This window comes from Ornithodoros turicata, chromosome 2 (genome assembly GCF_037126465.1).
Source record: "Ornithodoros turicata isolate Travis chromosome 2, ASM3712646v1, whole genome shotgun sequence".
NCBI classification, from domain to species: domain Eukaryota; kingdom Metazoa; phylum Arthropoda; class Arachnida; order Ixodida; family Argasidae; genus Ornithodoros; species Ornithodoros turicata.
Window position 1 is genome coordinate 12,400,184 of NC_088202.1, and position 14,686 is coordinate 12,414,869.

Sequence of the window (14,686 nt, forward strand, 5' to 3'; positions counted from 1 at the left end):
ATGGCGAAAATAGTTTCCTTTCACCAACTCCATGTCACATGTCCCTTCTTCCCTTCTAATTGCATGACCGACTGTATTGTGGTTTGTTTTTGCATACGTCAAATAGACCCCTCCCCCGCACACACTGAAAAAATCATGGATCTGGCCCTAACATCACTAACAACGAAACGTTCCATTCCAGATCATCCTATTTTTCTTTTCATTTAAATAATACTGCCAGCCCTCCTGGGTGGATGCGGGCAGTAGGAAACAGACACATAGAAGCATGAATAATAGCACACCTACATATACATAAGTATACGCGTTACACGTATATTATTTTAGCTGCAATCCTACGCTAGCGTCTCGTAATTCGAAGTACACTTTCAATACATAGCATGACAACGTGCATGACAGAAGTGAATAAAATGAGTAGTCAAACAAATAATTCATGACTACAGTTTCCTATGTGTCCTGAACAACTTGCTTCTAACTCCTAAGTAACTAGCTTACTCCTAGAACGTGTCCTGAAAGGCCATGGTGATTACTATGGTGTGAAGGAATACGACAGAAATCTTGCACAATACGAGCTACACATAAATGGTCTGAGCACGGACGAGACGGCGCATGAGGTACGTGATGAGAAAAACCTGAGCTGCGACGACAAAAAAGTTGCTCTTATAACATGGGATCCATACATTGAAGCAGATAGACCAATATGTTATATACTGCTACTACTATGCTGTTGCATAATGTTGTTTTGTTTTTGCTAAAAAGGTAAGGAGAGGTTAGGTTTGTTACTTCCTGTGTTACTCCTCCCTATTTGTGGTGTGTTTTTGGGTATCTGGTACAGGGCAAGATTATGTGCTCCATGTTTTCTACTCTTGCGCACTTTGAGGAGCACGCTGAATCAGTTCCGCCAACTTTATGCAGAAATTGTCGACCATAGGGGACATTCAGCCGAGGGAGCTTGAGTATCCACGGAAGATACAGGGTTGTTGGTGGAATCTGTGTTGCTGGTAACGCTGGGTGAGGGGAACTCGGGTACTGGCTATACTGTCTGGGTGCTTTCCCCCTGTTCTCCTCAAACGGGCTGTCGGCACAGTTCCCTATGAAGCCGGCCCAGGACGCCAGGCCAGGACGGCCCAGGACGCACGATCTCCACCGGGCAACACACTGTGACACGGGCAGGCAATAGCACGCCACCACGCAACCAATGTGATGCGAGAAGATCGCCCTGGACAATTGAAAATTCCCAATGTATCACCTTCCGTGTAGTGTTTGTTTGTGATGCTGGGTACACAGACGAACTTTAGTGGCGTACGGTTTCTGCCATCCTTAGTACATCTGAAGAAGGTTCCCTCAAATCTTCTGCACTAATGCGTTTGCAGTGGCACACTGTCCATTTTTAAACTTTTTTTGCTGAGAGAGAGAGAGACAGATACATGATGACGATGATATGGGGAGGACTTCCGCTCATTGAGCGGACATCTACTTTCGTTTATCCCATGGTCCCAAAATGAGTCTGACGTCAAGGGGTCGGCTGTCAATCCGCGCAAAGTCGTTTGGCAACATGTGACGCTCCCTCCTGTAAGTGGCACATGCGATGATCACATGGTACGCGGTCGCTGGCACACCACACTCCGGGCACAGGGGCTACTGGCACACGCAATCTTGTAACGGTAGTACGGCGTAAAGGCAACATTCAGCCGTAAGCGATGTAGGAGGGACTTAATGACGGTAAAGATGACGGGAAGCGGCACGAGAATGTTCCCAGTATCGTACTGACAGGGACATCTCGACGCCATTGTTCGACGGATAAGGAGGGAGCCCATTCACGAAGAAGGGACCGTCTATCCCCCCTTGGGAGTACAATCGGGACGCACTGCGCAGTTGGTGAGCGGCCGCTGCCGCAGCGTCGGCAACGTCGTTGCCAGGGATTCCGCAATGACCCGGAATCCATTGAAAAGCGATGGTGTGGTCCTGTGCAGTTATGGGTTTCGCTGAGAAGCTTTGCACTGCGCCCTCCGCTTTCACCACGCAGTCTGGGCACATGGTAGATCATCATCTGCCGAATTTAATTGCGCGAATTTAAATGCGCATCAAGGGCGCCTAGACATCACCCAAAGGGAACCTGATATAGTATTCCCTTCTATTTGATTTCTGCGTTTTCTCTGCCCTTAACATGTTTGATGTGAGCAGTTCAGAGCCGTCGCATTGATTATCAAAACCAATACCGTTGATGGGACACCCTCTGCATTGGCTTTCTTCTTCTTTTTTTTTTTTGCATCTGCTTTTTTTCTAATAATGGAAAGAAGCGAAGTATTTGCAACTAATATGTCCATGACCACATATCGTCACAAAATACTCCATCTTCCACTGCCCCTCTGCTTGTGTCGTCTCCTAGCAGTGTCATTTTGAGCGCCCTTCCTCGCGTTTGGTAACCAATCAACCCTTCTACTTAATCATGCTAACCAATCCCTTCCATCGTCGTTCAAATAATATTGGTATTTCTTAAACGACATCTTTTTGGAGCGTGCTTTGCTCATCGCTCACCTCTGCCGAAGTCTTTTGTGCGCATACCCGGTGAGTGCCGTCTTCTGTACGCAGACACACGGCCGTTCTCGGAAGTAGTGTGCGATCCAGCAGAGGGGACCATCGGCCTTCGATCCCTTGGCTGTACAGATTGCACACTACGTGGGTGTAGCTCGTACACCATTTTGACGTCTGAGAGGGCTGTCATTGATCCAATTTCCACATTCCTGTGTGACGTGCTGGGGCTTTTTGATAAAATCGGTTTCCGAAACTTTTTCCAATTTTCTAGCATCAAAGGGACAGCGCGACTTGTTACATTCAAACGGTCGCAAGAGGTCGTGTTCCACCAGAGTTGAAAGCTTTAAAACTTTAATTGACATGTACGCAGTGTCTCTCCGTGGGAAGGGTGACACCTGCTCCCCTTTAGACAGTGTTGTTTTCCCCTAGATGCGGCTTTCTGTAGAAGGCAGCATAATTAACTGTATGTTAACGGAAGGGGCTGAAATTACACTGTTCTTAGAATGCAGTGTCGGACGCACATGTTTTCTTGGTTTTGCGTACGTGACTGACCCGGACTGTGGCATGGTGCGGGAAGGTTATATGAACCATGGATGACTTCGAGAGAAGGAGAGAGTGAGACAGTCGCCTAAACAGTCAGTCGTAGTTTGCGTCGACGGTTGGAACCAGCGAAGAGTCGTTGAGATGTGATCCAGAGCGGGAGCCCGGACGGATGCCCGGAAGGAGATGGACGACGGCGGCGCCTTGATGCCTGGAACCCACCTTCGACCTGAGGGTTCGTCCCCGAAGTCTCCTTCCGCCACCGCTGACGTCCGGGCAGCCGAAGTTACGACCCGAGCTGGCGGCGACTGACGGGAACGAAGTGCACCCGGCGACGATGTGGTGAGTGTAGACACGGACCGAGGAGCGCGGTAGCCGAGCTCCTGGGACCGAGCCTCCAAGTGGGACAGTAGGCTTGCCGCCAAGTCGCCGTCCTCGCTATTGTTTAACCCGGCCGTGAACCAAGAATGTAGATCAGAGCGGATGAAGATCGACGGAAGCAGCAACCGAAAGCCACAGCATGGAAAGCCGGCCGCGTAGGTCACTGCCTAAGTCGTCTTCAGAGCTCGTCTGCCACGCCATCGTCCATGGCCTGGTGAAGATGTGGTGTCGTCGGTGTGCGCAAAATCAGGGTCAGTCACTCTTGCCGCCTTGTTATGTCTCCCACGTTTGCCTATGTCCCTCGAGTTTAGTTTGTCGTGCAGTTCGTGTTGTCATTCATTTAAATTGTTTCATTCCATACATAAGTTGCGTCCGCTTTTCTCATGTCTGCATTTGTAGCGCGTTTTGCGTAATCTTTCATTTGAAGTATAATGTCTTAGTGTTTAGCAGAGTTCACTCTAAATCATGTTTGTTATTGTCGCGGTTCGTGTTATAAATAATTTAAAGTGAAGAATACGAGTTTCGTTGTGTTCATATTAAATCATGTTCGTTATTGTTAACGAGGTTGTAATTCCTTCTCGCCTCTGCGGGTGCCCACGTTGCGTATGCCCTTTTCTTGGTGAATTTTGTGCTCCGTCCCCTTCGGCTACGGCGAGGGACGTCACACCTGTTCCACGAAGGTCACCAGGTCCAGGTCCAGGAAGGAAGGTTGCTTCGCTTTGATTTTAAAGCGGCGTCAGTATTACCAGATTGAAATCAGCATCGACGGCCACGCACCGCACGTTACCGGTCAGCACAGTAGTCTTAGTGACTTGTTCCGCAGATACGTGATATGGACTGGTTCGTGGTGCACATGACCTGATGAACAGCCTGCAAAATTCATCTGCGGTTGACTTTTCTCCAGTATTGCCATGTAAGAGCCATTCATAGCCAAAGCAAGCCATCCAATTCCAGAACTATCTAAGTGTAGGATTGTGTTTTTACTGTTCCAAGGGTCTGGGCTTGCATATATTTGTCATCGAAGTAAATGACGAAAGTGCAGAACCGATAGACACAGTTTCACGGCCAACTGCAAATTCTTCTCCACATTACACAACGAGCAACAGCAACGAGCAACGAGCAACAGAGTAGAGCATGGCCCCTGGCGATGTAACGCCTCAATCATCATCATTAAAATAAAGTTGTTGGTGTTCTCCCGTAGCTACGTGTGGTATCTTATGAGCTGTTAGACACACATGTTGCCGCCATTTCAGACTGTGCCCGATGGACACATGTTTATGATAACTCCTCAATTTGTCAACATGCATGCACCGCTCCATGTGAGGACCAATTTCAGCGGAGCAGATGGCAACATCTATAAAACAATGATAATGTGTGTCTCGTGGGCGATTCGTTGTAGCAGAAAATGTGCAGAGAGAAACAGGAAACAGAACTCCCAATTATCATATTGTAGATAAACAAGGACTCCATGGACAAACACGTCCATATGATCCCAAGCAAGCGCACATAAAGCGAGAGCAATATTTACTCTAATTTGAGTTATAGAGTTTGATTATAGAAAAAAACACACGAAGATATTGAATTCGTCACTGACGAATTCTGCTACTCCCACACAGGAAATGAAATGAATGAAAGGAGAAAGAAAAGAAAAGAGGGACGGGTTCCCAAGATGAAAAGCAAAGACATCACCCCTCCTAATCACCGAACTGTACGTGCATATGCGTAGCTACATCCCCTACAAGTGAGCTGAAGTGCAAGAAACAAAACTGGAACGGGGAACTCGACGACACATGCCTAGCATGCGGTCCTAAAATACAGATTCCATCTCACTGCTCACTATGAATTTGACAAGAGCTGACAATGCCGCATCTCTCTTCCCGGGTTCCCATACACCCAGCACCTTGACTATATCGAAGGTTCTATTGCCCAAGCGGTCTAGAGCAAACTTCAATGTAGCCCTCTGGGATGCATATCTTGTGCAGTGCATAACGATGTGTTCCGTGTTTTCCACAGATGCACACACTGGACAGTTTGCTGAACTAGCCCTGCCGACTTTATGGAAAAACTGTTGACCGTACGGAACGTTAAGGCGAAACTGATGCAAGAGTGTTTGTATAGGTCGCGGTATGCTGAACGGAACACGGAATTTTATGTCATTCACTCACTCTAATTTTATTTATGTCATGTACATAGGATTTCCTTCTACAAATGCGCCGTACAACAGTAAGGCATATACTTGTTGACGTAAGTGACGTTGGCGCAACACGTGTGTCATATAAGTCATCGCTTCGGATAAAATGACGCTTACCTGAGCAGATTGATTATGTCACGCGATTGCATGCAGCGTGATCACGTAAATCATTTACGCGCCGTGTAGTGTAACTGCACTGTGCGCGTATCATTGTCCGTCATATTGTACTCTGCGAGATGACCGCACACAAATGAGGAAGAGGTGAGTTACTGCCCGCAAGTGGTATCACGGCTATCATGAAGCGCGTCATGCTGCGCAGTCATGTCGCTACGCTTGACCACAGTATCCGCTGGTTACTTGGACCTTGTAGATGTCCAGGAACTGAGCAGTGGCGTTTTCTGGGACCGAGAAGGAAAAGCCCACCTGCGTAAATTGAGTCGTAGTACGCGTAAGAAACGGTAGCTAGAGCGCTAAAAGCGTGCAGTACATACCTGAACAGGAATAGCTGCTCGAAGCGTAAAATGGAAGCTCTGAAAGCCGTCTATTCCTGCACCCATCTCGGTGTCAATATGGAAGAGATTGAAGGTCGGGGACGTTAGCAACATCTTCAGAACGTTGTTGGATTCTTCGCTGGCAACGTTGGGTCCCTTGTCGAACTCCACGGTAATGCAGACAGAAGACTCGTTCGTCTTGGCTACTGCAGAGAATGTAACTCCTGCTCTTTCGCCAGGTTGTACCACTGTCTCCAGGTGTCCAGCTGTCGAGGGAAGAGTTGTTGATGAGAGGCAGCATGCTGCTGTTGAGCATACGTTCTTTGTCGACTATCGATAACAACAGCATTGGTGCCACACTTTAAGATTTCCGCGCTACAGGCTAGCTCAAGGTGTCGTTCAAAACCCGCGGCAGCCCAGAGTATGTAATTACTTGTTTAAAAAGGTCTTGGAACGTTTAGGTCCGTACGGTACCCGACATGTCATTTTCGGCTATCAGACACCTCGCACAACACGGGCTCTCCACACTTCACGCTTCGTGCGACATTAGTTTCCTCTTAGGTTATCTCAATGGGTTTCAAGTCACCCTTTCCAAATGGCCTCTACTGCTCGAGGCATTACGTGGAGTCAGAGCAGACGCAAAGATTTCCCTATCGCAAGAATGCAGTCTGGATTCATACCAGAAAACTGGGGGATGACAGCAAAGGCTTCAGGAGGATGCTGCCTAGTCTCGCAAGATTCCGCTGTGTCATTCTCAAACGTACACACCCACAAGAGACGTTTCCTGGCAATCTCCTGTTTAGGACCGTCCGGTGTCGTAGACTCTGAAACGTACATTTAAAAGAACAAGGTGAAATCAAAAGATGCAACGTCGGAATACAATAGGCACCACGTCTTTTCGCATTCTGCCACTTCAGAGCCGCGGCACACTGTATTGCAGGTCCTGAACAGCACTGCTCTCATGAATTATGGTTAGGGATGGGGTTTTGTTTGTTTCCAACGATGTGATGTGACCGAAACGGGATCTGCGCCTCCTGCTCGTCCCTCTGATGTCCACTTTTTTTTTTACAGCGTTGGCTGAACGAAGCGCGTTGCAAATGACACCTGACAGTAGTGGTCGCCCTTGCTCTGCCATCGGATTTCTCTTTTTATAGGTAGATCATGCCACAATATAACTACTGCTTCTACCCGTCCTGAAAAGCGAGGTATCATGCAGTAGACGTTGAGCATGTAAGACACTATTCATCCTGTAAAATATTTTTGTAGCAATGTAACCTTACTGCAAAGTCCTTTGAATCTCGTGTCGACTCCCTGAACTTCACAATCTGATCCGCAGCACGTCCCTTCTGGGCACTGAGAACATGCTTCTCCCTCTCTGTACATTGTGCCGTCCTGCAGGTTTCCCCTGGAAGAGGTGAGAATCACAAGCGTTAGAGGAACGTAAATGTCTCGAGTTACAGAGTGCCATGACGAATTTCATACGGCAAGCAGCCTCATGATATACTGTGCGCGTTGTTGAACGAAAGGAATTCGGGATTCCTGCATTCTCCATAATCGTTAATTAATGTTGTCCGGAGTGTACGACGGACAAGATCGGGTTTTCAACAGTCGCCAGTAGCACAGCCAGCTACGACAGGAGTCAAACGTAAACTGTCCGGCAACAGTATGCGCTAATTCCTCGTTTGTAACTGGCCTACGCAGGTGGCTTAGTATTGTTTGCTCTAAGCTGGACTAGTACTTTCGTCCTCGAAGGAATTATGAGTTCTCGAGTTCACTAGGAAACGAACAGCGTATGCATATACGCTATGAGAGTAGGTCAGCTGTCCGCGCAGATTCCCTGTCCCCACTCTCCCCTATTGCCCGTGGAGCTACGTATTTGGTCCCTCTCCCAAATAAGAGGGGAACAGCACACAGCTCAGCGCACGAGACGAACCGCACGCGTTTTGTCCTGTAGACCCGTGCGGTGAACCATGTCACTACCTCGTTATTACCGTTGCTAACCACTCTGCTTCAGGCGATGAAACTGCGTTATCGTTAAATATAACACATGTTGTACGTGGACGCCACGTAGTGTAGCGTGTGACTCTTGTTTTATGTTCCACGGCCACGTTAATAGGAAGGATATCGGCATGTGGTTGTACCATGTTGAGCCTGTGATGGCACGTGCTCCATGCGGCAGAATGCGTGTGAAACATTCTGCTACCTCAACGGCAGTGCTGCTCGGTGAGGTATCTCTGAAACTGGTCCTGTAGCCGGTCACAAGAGGGATCAATTGATTTCCTGGCACTGACATTGGAAGATGACCAACAGCTGCGTATGCTTGAGAGGGTCAGGACGGCGGTTGCATGTGGTCGAGGAATTGAGCAGGCACTGCTGGTGAGGGGCCTCGCTAAATGTCTCCACTGTTTCTGACGCAATGCCTAACATCAATGGTGAGGCATGCCTAATGTGTGCGTTTAAGGCTCCTTAATTCACCACCCAGCCCGATATGCTTTGAAGCTGGTTCGTCGTGACAAGCTCGAACAATTTTCTCGAGGAGGCTTATCCGAACGGCGAGTATATAGGCAAGCAGCGTTCAAGCAGTGTGCAAACAGTGTTCGCACTGAAGTTGTTTTACCCAAGGGCTCTGCCAGTTCAGAGCGATGGGAAGTTGCGCGTTATAATTTTTGGTAGCGTTATACTGTCACCTGACACGTAATCAATGAAGTCAAACTATGAAACTGCGATTAAGCTATGATCCACGCGTTTTATTTACAGAGTCGGCTTCAATGTCCTCGGCGGCCTGAAATGGCCCTAAGGTGTGCGCACTGGTAGAAGCATGATAAGCGGTGACTACTTTGAATGGTCTACCTCATACGTAAAGAAAGTAGCGTCAAATCTGCGATACTGTTGACATCCACGTACAATTCGGGACGTTATTCCACGGATCCCGGGACGAATTGCTTGTGATTCCCAGAGGGACGTACGTTTCGTCTCCTGCATTTGCGTGACGATATCGTCAAGTGATTTGATAGCTGATTGGACGCGTTCCGTCTAAAGTAGATTAGTAGCCTGGAGTAGGAAATATGTTGATTCCATTGGCCCCGTGGGTATAGACACCACATCTTGCAAGGACGGTACGCATACGGGGCGAAGCAGGGCCTACCTGTGAGTTACTCGAATACCGTTTCTCTCCGACGTGAATACAGAAAAAAAAAAAACAGACTCTCAAACGAATAAGATGGTATGTTCACTTCTCTCAAGCGGTCTATGGATGTTTGTCCTGTACAAGTTCTAAAACTCTAGAAGAGCGCCGTAGTTACGCACCCTGGTCCATAGTCGCACGTGTAGAGAAGGTCATACACATAAGGAGGCTGTGGTGAAGGATACCTCGCGTAGCCACAGCCGATTCTCCATGTTGTAGCCCACACCATCTGTGAAGAGAAGTAGTGAAATCTAAAACCTGTGGAACAAACTTACATGTGTCAAAGGTGTGGATAAACCCCGATGGAACTAGGTTGACTGCACGTAAGAAAAGCGGCATCTCGCATTGCCGATTCGAAAGAGCTTAGCATAGACATCGTCGTAATGCTACCAAAACTATGCGTTGCAAATGCGTACGCTACAATGGTAGGACAAGCAATGTCCTGCATGTCCAACATTAAAAGCTCATATGGATCTTTCAATTCAAAATATAAGCTTGTCGTTTGGTGCTAATGACCGCTTTGACTATTGACGTGTAGTAGAAGAGAGCTGATTCATCAGCTGCACAGTTGAAAAATTAGAAAGCCCTGGAATTAAGTAGACCTCAAAAATTGAAAATACCCGAAGCAGAAGCTTTACAGGCGCGACCTTCGAGGACGAAGGAAGATGAGCTTCAATTTATCATTGAACTCGTTTCCTGCTGACACAGCAATCACCTGAGCACATGCACTTACTACTGAAGTACTTACTGAAACACTTACTACTGCGCGTACTGAATCACGCGACGAGCCACCTCGACCCGTCTGCATAAAAGTTTAGCAAGAGTCTCATACTCAATCTCAATAGCCTTTGCAGGGCATTGAGCAAGCCCTAGGCGCTCGCGCAGGAAGCGCAGCGCAGACTATTGAGAATGAATCTATAGACTCATACTTATCTTTTGCCCCAGATTGCTTCTCGTCTCGTCACGGACTTGTGTTGCCCTGACTGATTTCGATGGGAGGACCTCGAACTCCACGGTCTCGAAATAAATTGAAGAAGTAAGAGCGCAGTGCGGCAGTGCGAAACAACAGGTTTAATGACAGGCTACGACAGGCTAGAATGAGTGCGCGAGACACAGTGCTCATGCGCCACAAGGCTGTTGTCGCCCTCTTCTAACACCCCCCCTCGACAACTAATGCTCAAAGAGACCCATGTGCTCCCTCAGAAGCAGTAGTCGCGGTCGCGGGATGGGTTTGGTTAATGCGTCGGCGACCATCCTGGCTGTTTCGCAGTATTGCAGGTGTATGACTCCGCGTTGGACCAAATCTCTGAGATGATGATGTCGCACGTCAATGTGTTTTGTTCGCGCGCTGTGTCCCTCGCGAAGTGCAAGCTTGATGCAGCCTTGGTTGTCCTCGTAAAGGCAGGTCGGCTGAAGTTGGTCATAACCAAAAACTTGTAAGAGCTGTCGAAGCCACAAAACTTCTTGTGACGCGTGTGCCGCTGCGACATATTCGGCCTCTGTAGATGACAATGCTACAGACATCTGTTTCCTCGTGGACCAGGAGACGGGACTGCCTCCCAGCTGGACGAAGTACCCGCTAGTCGATTTGCGGTCCGACACATCTCCTGCCCAATCCGCATCCACGTAGCACTCCAGCTTCATACCTGGCTGCCCGGAGAGCTTCAGCTTTAAGCTTCTGGTGTACTTCAAGTAACGTAAAAGCTTTTTCACGGCATTCCAGTCTTGCTGGCGTGGCTTACTCACGCGACGACAAAGAATTCCGATGGCACAAGCAATGTCCGGTCGCGTAGTTGTGCTCAAGTACAGCAGCTCCCCGACAGCTTGACGGTACTGATCGTTGGTCGGCAGTAAGCTGTGATCCCCACTAAATTTCAGGTAGTCGGGGTCCATAGGTGTGTGACTAGGCTTGACGTCCATGAGCTGGTATTTTTCCAGAAGGGTGTCGACCTTTTTAGCTTGGTGGATGTAGAAGCAACCATCTTCTGATCTCTCTATTTCGATTCCTAGGTACCGGCTGACATGCCCAAGGTCCTTGAGCTCGAAATGCTTGTTCAAACTTTTCCAGACTCCAGTAATGACTGAATCATCCTTGTGGCAAATCAGCATATCGTCAACATAGAGAAGGATATATATGCGACTGCCTTTTTCTGTCTTGAAGTAGAGGCAGGGGTCTGCCTCGCTACGGCTGAAGCCCTCTTCAAGAAAGACTTCGTTTGCCTTGATGTTCCATGCCCTTGCGGCCTGCTTGAGCCCATAGAGGGATCTCTGCAGCTTGCAGACTAGATGCTCTTTACCCACCGAAACGAAACCTTTGGGCTGTCTCATGTATATGTCTTCTTCAATCACTCCATTGAGGAAAGCAGTCTTCACATCGTAGTGACGAACCTGCAACTTTCGTGAAGCTGATACCGTGAGAAGAACCCGCAAGGTCGTAAGCTTTGCAACGGGGGCGAAAGTAGCGTCGTAGTCCTCTCCGTATTTTTGAGAGTACCCCTGGGCAACGAGCCTTGCCTTGTATCTCTCAACATTGCCGTCTTTGTCTCTCTTTGTTTTGAAAACCCATTTGCAACCGAATGGTCGTTTTCCAGGGGGAAGCTCCACAAGAGCCCACGTGTTAAGTTGGTGAAGTGAAGCAATCTCTTCGTTTGCAGCCTCAATCCACTTCACTCTCTCACAAGCTGGCAATGCTTGAACTTCTTTCCAGCTCCCAGGATCAGCAGTTGGCGCGGCCTGAGCGATGTAGGAAAATCGGTCTGGCGGGACGCCCTTATTGCTCCTAGCCGAACGCCGAAGCTCAGCTACGGCTGTCCCTCGATCCTCTCCCGGTGTACCACTGACCTCTTCTTCCCCGGGTGAAGATATGCTCGGCCACATCTCTACTTCTATCTCGCTGGGACTATCTGCACCCGCTTCATGACGTAGCCGGTGATCTCCTGATTCTTGGTGACATGGTGGAGACGATTCTGAGCAGAACTTCTGTATGATTGGAGCTTCATCGATTACCGCGTCCCGAGTCACCTTTATCTTATGACTCCCCTTGAGAAGTACTCGGTATCCCTTCTGAGTTTCTCCGTAGCCAACCAGTCTCCCTTCGACAGCACGAGCATCCCATTTAGACCGTTTTTCCTTTGGAACATGCACGAAGACGTGACTCCCAAACATCCTGAGATGTTCCAAGCTCGGCTTTTTGCTGTGCCACAGCTCGTAAGGTGTTCTGTGAACTGCTCTGCCTGGTAGACGGTTTTGGAGGTAGCACGCCGTCACGATGGCTTCGCCCCAAAAAGTCGTTGGCATATCCGCTCCAAAAAGCATGCTCCTGGCACTCTCACACAGTGTGCGGTTTTTCCTTTCTGCTACACCGTTTTGCTGAGGGCTATACGGAACGGTGGTCTGAAGCTCAACCCCACAGTCTCGCAGAATCAGTCGAGATGTACTGCCAGTGTACTCGGTTCCGTTGTCCCCACGCAGGACCTTCGGGTACGTGCCAAACTTAGTCTTTACTAATGCAAGGTACTCTTTAAGTTTCGAAGGTACCTCGTCCTTGGACTTTAGCAAGTATAGCACAGTGTACCGAGAGTAGTCATCGATAAACGTTACAAAGTACTTGTTCTTGCTCGGCGTAAGAACCCTCATGGGCCCGCAAACGTCCGTATGTACCAGGTCCAGTACGCCTTCCGCTCTTGAACCGCTCACTTTTGGGAAGGATGCCCGCTTCATTTTTCCTTTTATACAGCTTGTGCATTTGAGCAGCCGGTCGCAGTCTTCAATAAGGATTCCGTCTGCCAAACCATCCCTGTACAATTGCTTTACGGCTTGTGCATCTCGGTGCCCTAACCGATGGTGCCAAATGTGGATGCAATTCCTATGATGCGAAGCTTGTGTAATGTTAGCCACTTCGGTCTTAGCTGTCACAAGCCGGTAAAGGTCCCGCTCGAGCTTTCCTGTAGCCAAGACCTGCTTATTCTTAGCAACCGTGCACCGGTCTCCCCGGAAGGTCACCACGTTCCCGAGACCAGTTAATCTCTTCACGGAAAGGACGTTACCCTCCAGAGAAGGCACGTAAAGGACTTCTGTGACAGGAACAGTCTTGACTACCGACGGCGATATCCGACACTGCAGGGTGCCATCTCCCACGCCTTGAGAAGAAACGTGCTGACCGTTCGCAACTGTAACCACTTCTGTCTTCTCCCGGAAGTTCCGCGTGAAAAAGTTCAGGTCGTTGCACATATGACTTGTGGCGCCTGAGTCGATGTACCAATCCTTGGCAGAAGAATTTCTCGATAAAAGAAAAGCAATCTCCGACGAAGACGAGTGCTGAGATACTGCCGTCTTAGCACGCTGTCTGCTTCTTTGTTTCTGCGATTTTCTCTGCGCCTTCCGAGCAGCGCAGTTCCTTCTGATGTGTCCATTCTTCTTACAATAGAAGCACTCTCTTGTATCGCTGGACGTATTCGTGTCACGGGAACCTTGCACACGAAGTGCCGCTTCCGAGTCGGTCATTGCTGACACAACTGTCATCTCTCGCTTCCTTTTAAATTCGTCTACAAGCTTGCCTTTTACGTATTCGAGCGTGAGGTCATCGTCGGGCCGTGTATCAAGTGCGGTGACCAGTGCTTCGTAGGAATCCGGAAGCCCGCTAAGAAGAAGAGCAGCGACTTGGAAGTCAGTTATCTCTTGCCCAATTCCTCGTAGTCGCTCCACCAACTCCAAGGTGCGCCTTATGTAGACTGGCATCTCTTCATCCTTGTCCAATCGTGACTGATATAATTTCCTCAGTAAATACAGCTTATTACTGAGGTTTGCTCTCTCATGAACCTTCTTCAGTTCATCCCACATCTGCTTCGACGATGAGCAGTTACAGACGTGCACTATTTGGCTGTCATCGACGCTAAGGCAAATCGTACTTTGCGCTTTCCGATCTCCAGCAACCCACGCAGCCGACGGATCCACTGGGGCTTCGTCTGCAACGTATGTCCAAGTGTCCTCCCAGATCAGAAGCATTCTCATCTTAAATTTCCAAGCCTGGTAGTTGCCGTCTGTCAACTTCGCAACCATGAACTTGCCCGAGTCTGCCATAACTCCGACGGCTGACGCAGCGGTAGTTCAATTAGCAAAAACTGGGCCCATAACCTGAAGAAGTAAGAGCGCAGTGCGGCAGTGCGAAACAACAGGTTTAATGACAGGCTACGACAGGCTAGAATGAGTGCGCGAGACACAGTGCTCATGCGCCACAAGGCTGTTGTCGCCCTCTTCTAACATAAATAGATATCCTCATCGCTCCGTAACTTTGTATATCCCTACTTTGCAGCCAACACAATGATTATTACGTGCTGCGTGTCCTATAATGTCAAGTATAAGGAGGAT

At 48.7% G+C, this 14,686-nt stretch overlaps 1 protein-coding gene across 2 annotated transcripts in view; it reads right to left on the minus strand.

Annotated features, from left to right (window-relative positions):
- Positions 1-5,609: 5,609 nt before the first annotated feature.
- Positions 5,610-14,686, minus strand: part of LOC135385206 (CRISP/Allergen/PR-1-like) — a 28,246-nt gene continuing 19,169 nt past the window's right edge. For both annotated transcript variants that reach the window (XM_064614407.1, XM_064614408.1), the window contains exons 5-9: positions 9,442-9,548; positions 7,416-7,540; positions 6,816-6,959; positions 6,136-6,401; positions 5,610-6,067 (exon numbers count right to left, since the gene is read on the minus strand). In XM_064614407.1, coding sequence (XP_064470477.1) covers positions 5,972-6,067; positions 6,136-6,401; positions 6,816-6,959; positions 7,416-7,540; positions 9,442-9,548 — 738 coding nt within the window. In that variant the 3' untranslated portion in view covers positions 5,610-5,971. The remainder of the gene's footprint in view (positions 6,068-6,135; positions 6,402-6,815; positions 6,960-7,415; positions 7,541-9,441; positions 9,549-14,686) is intronic.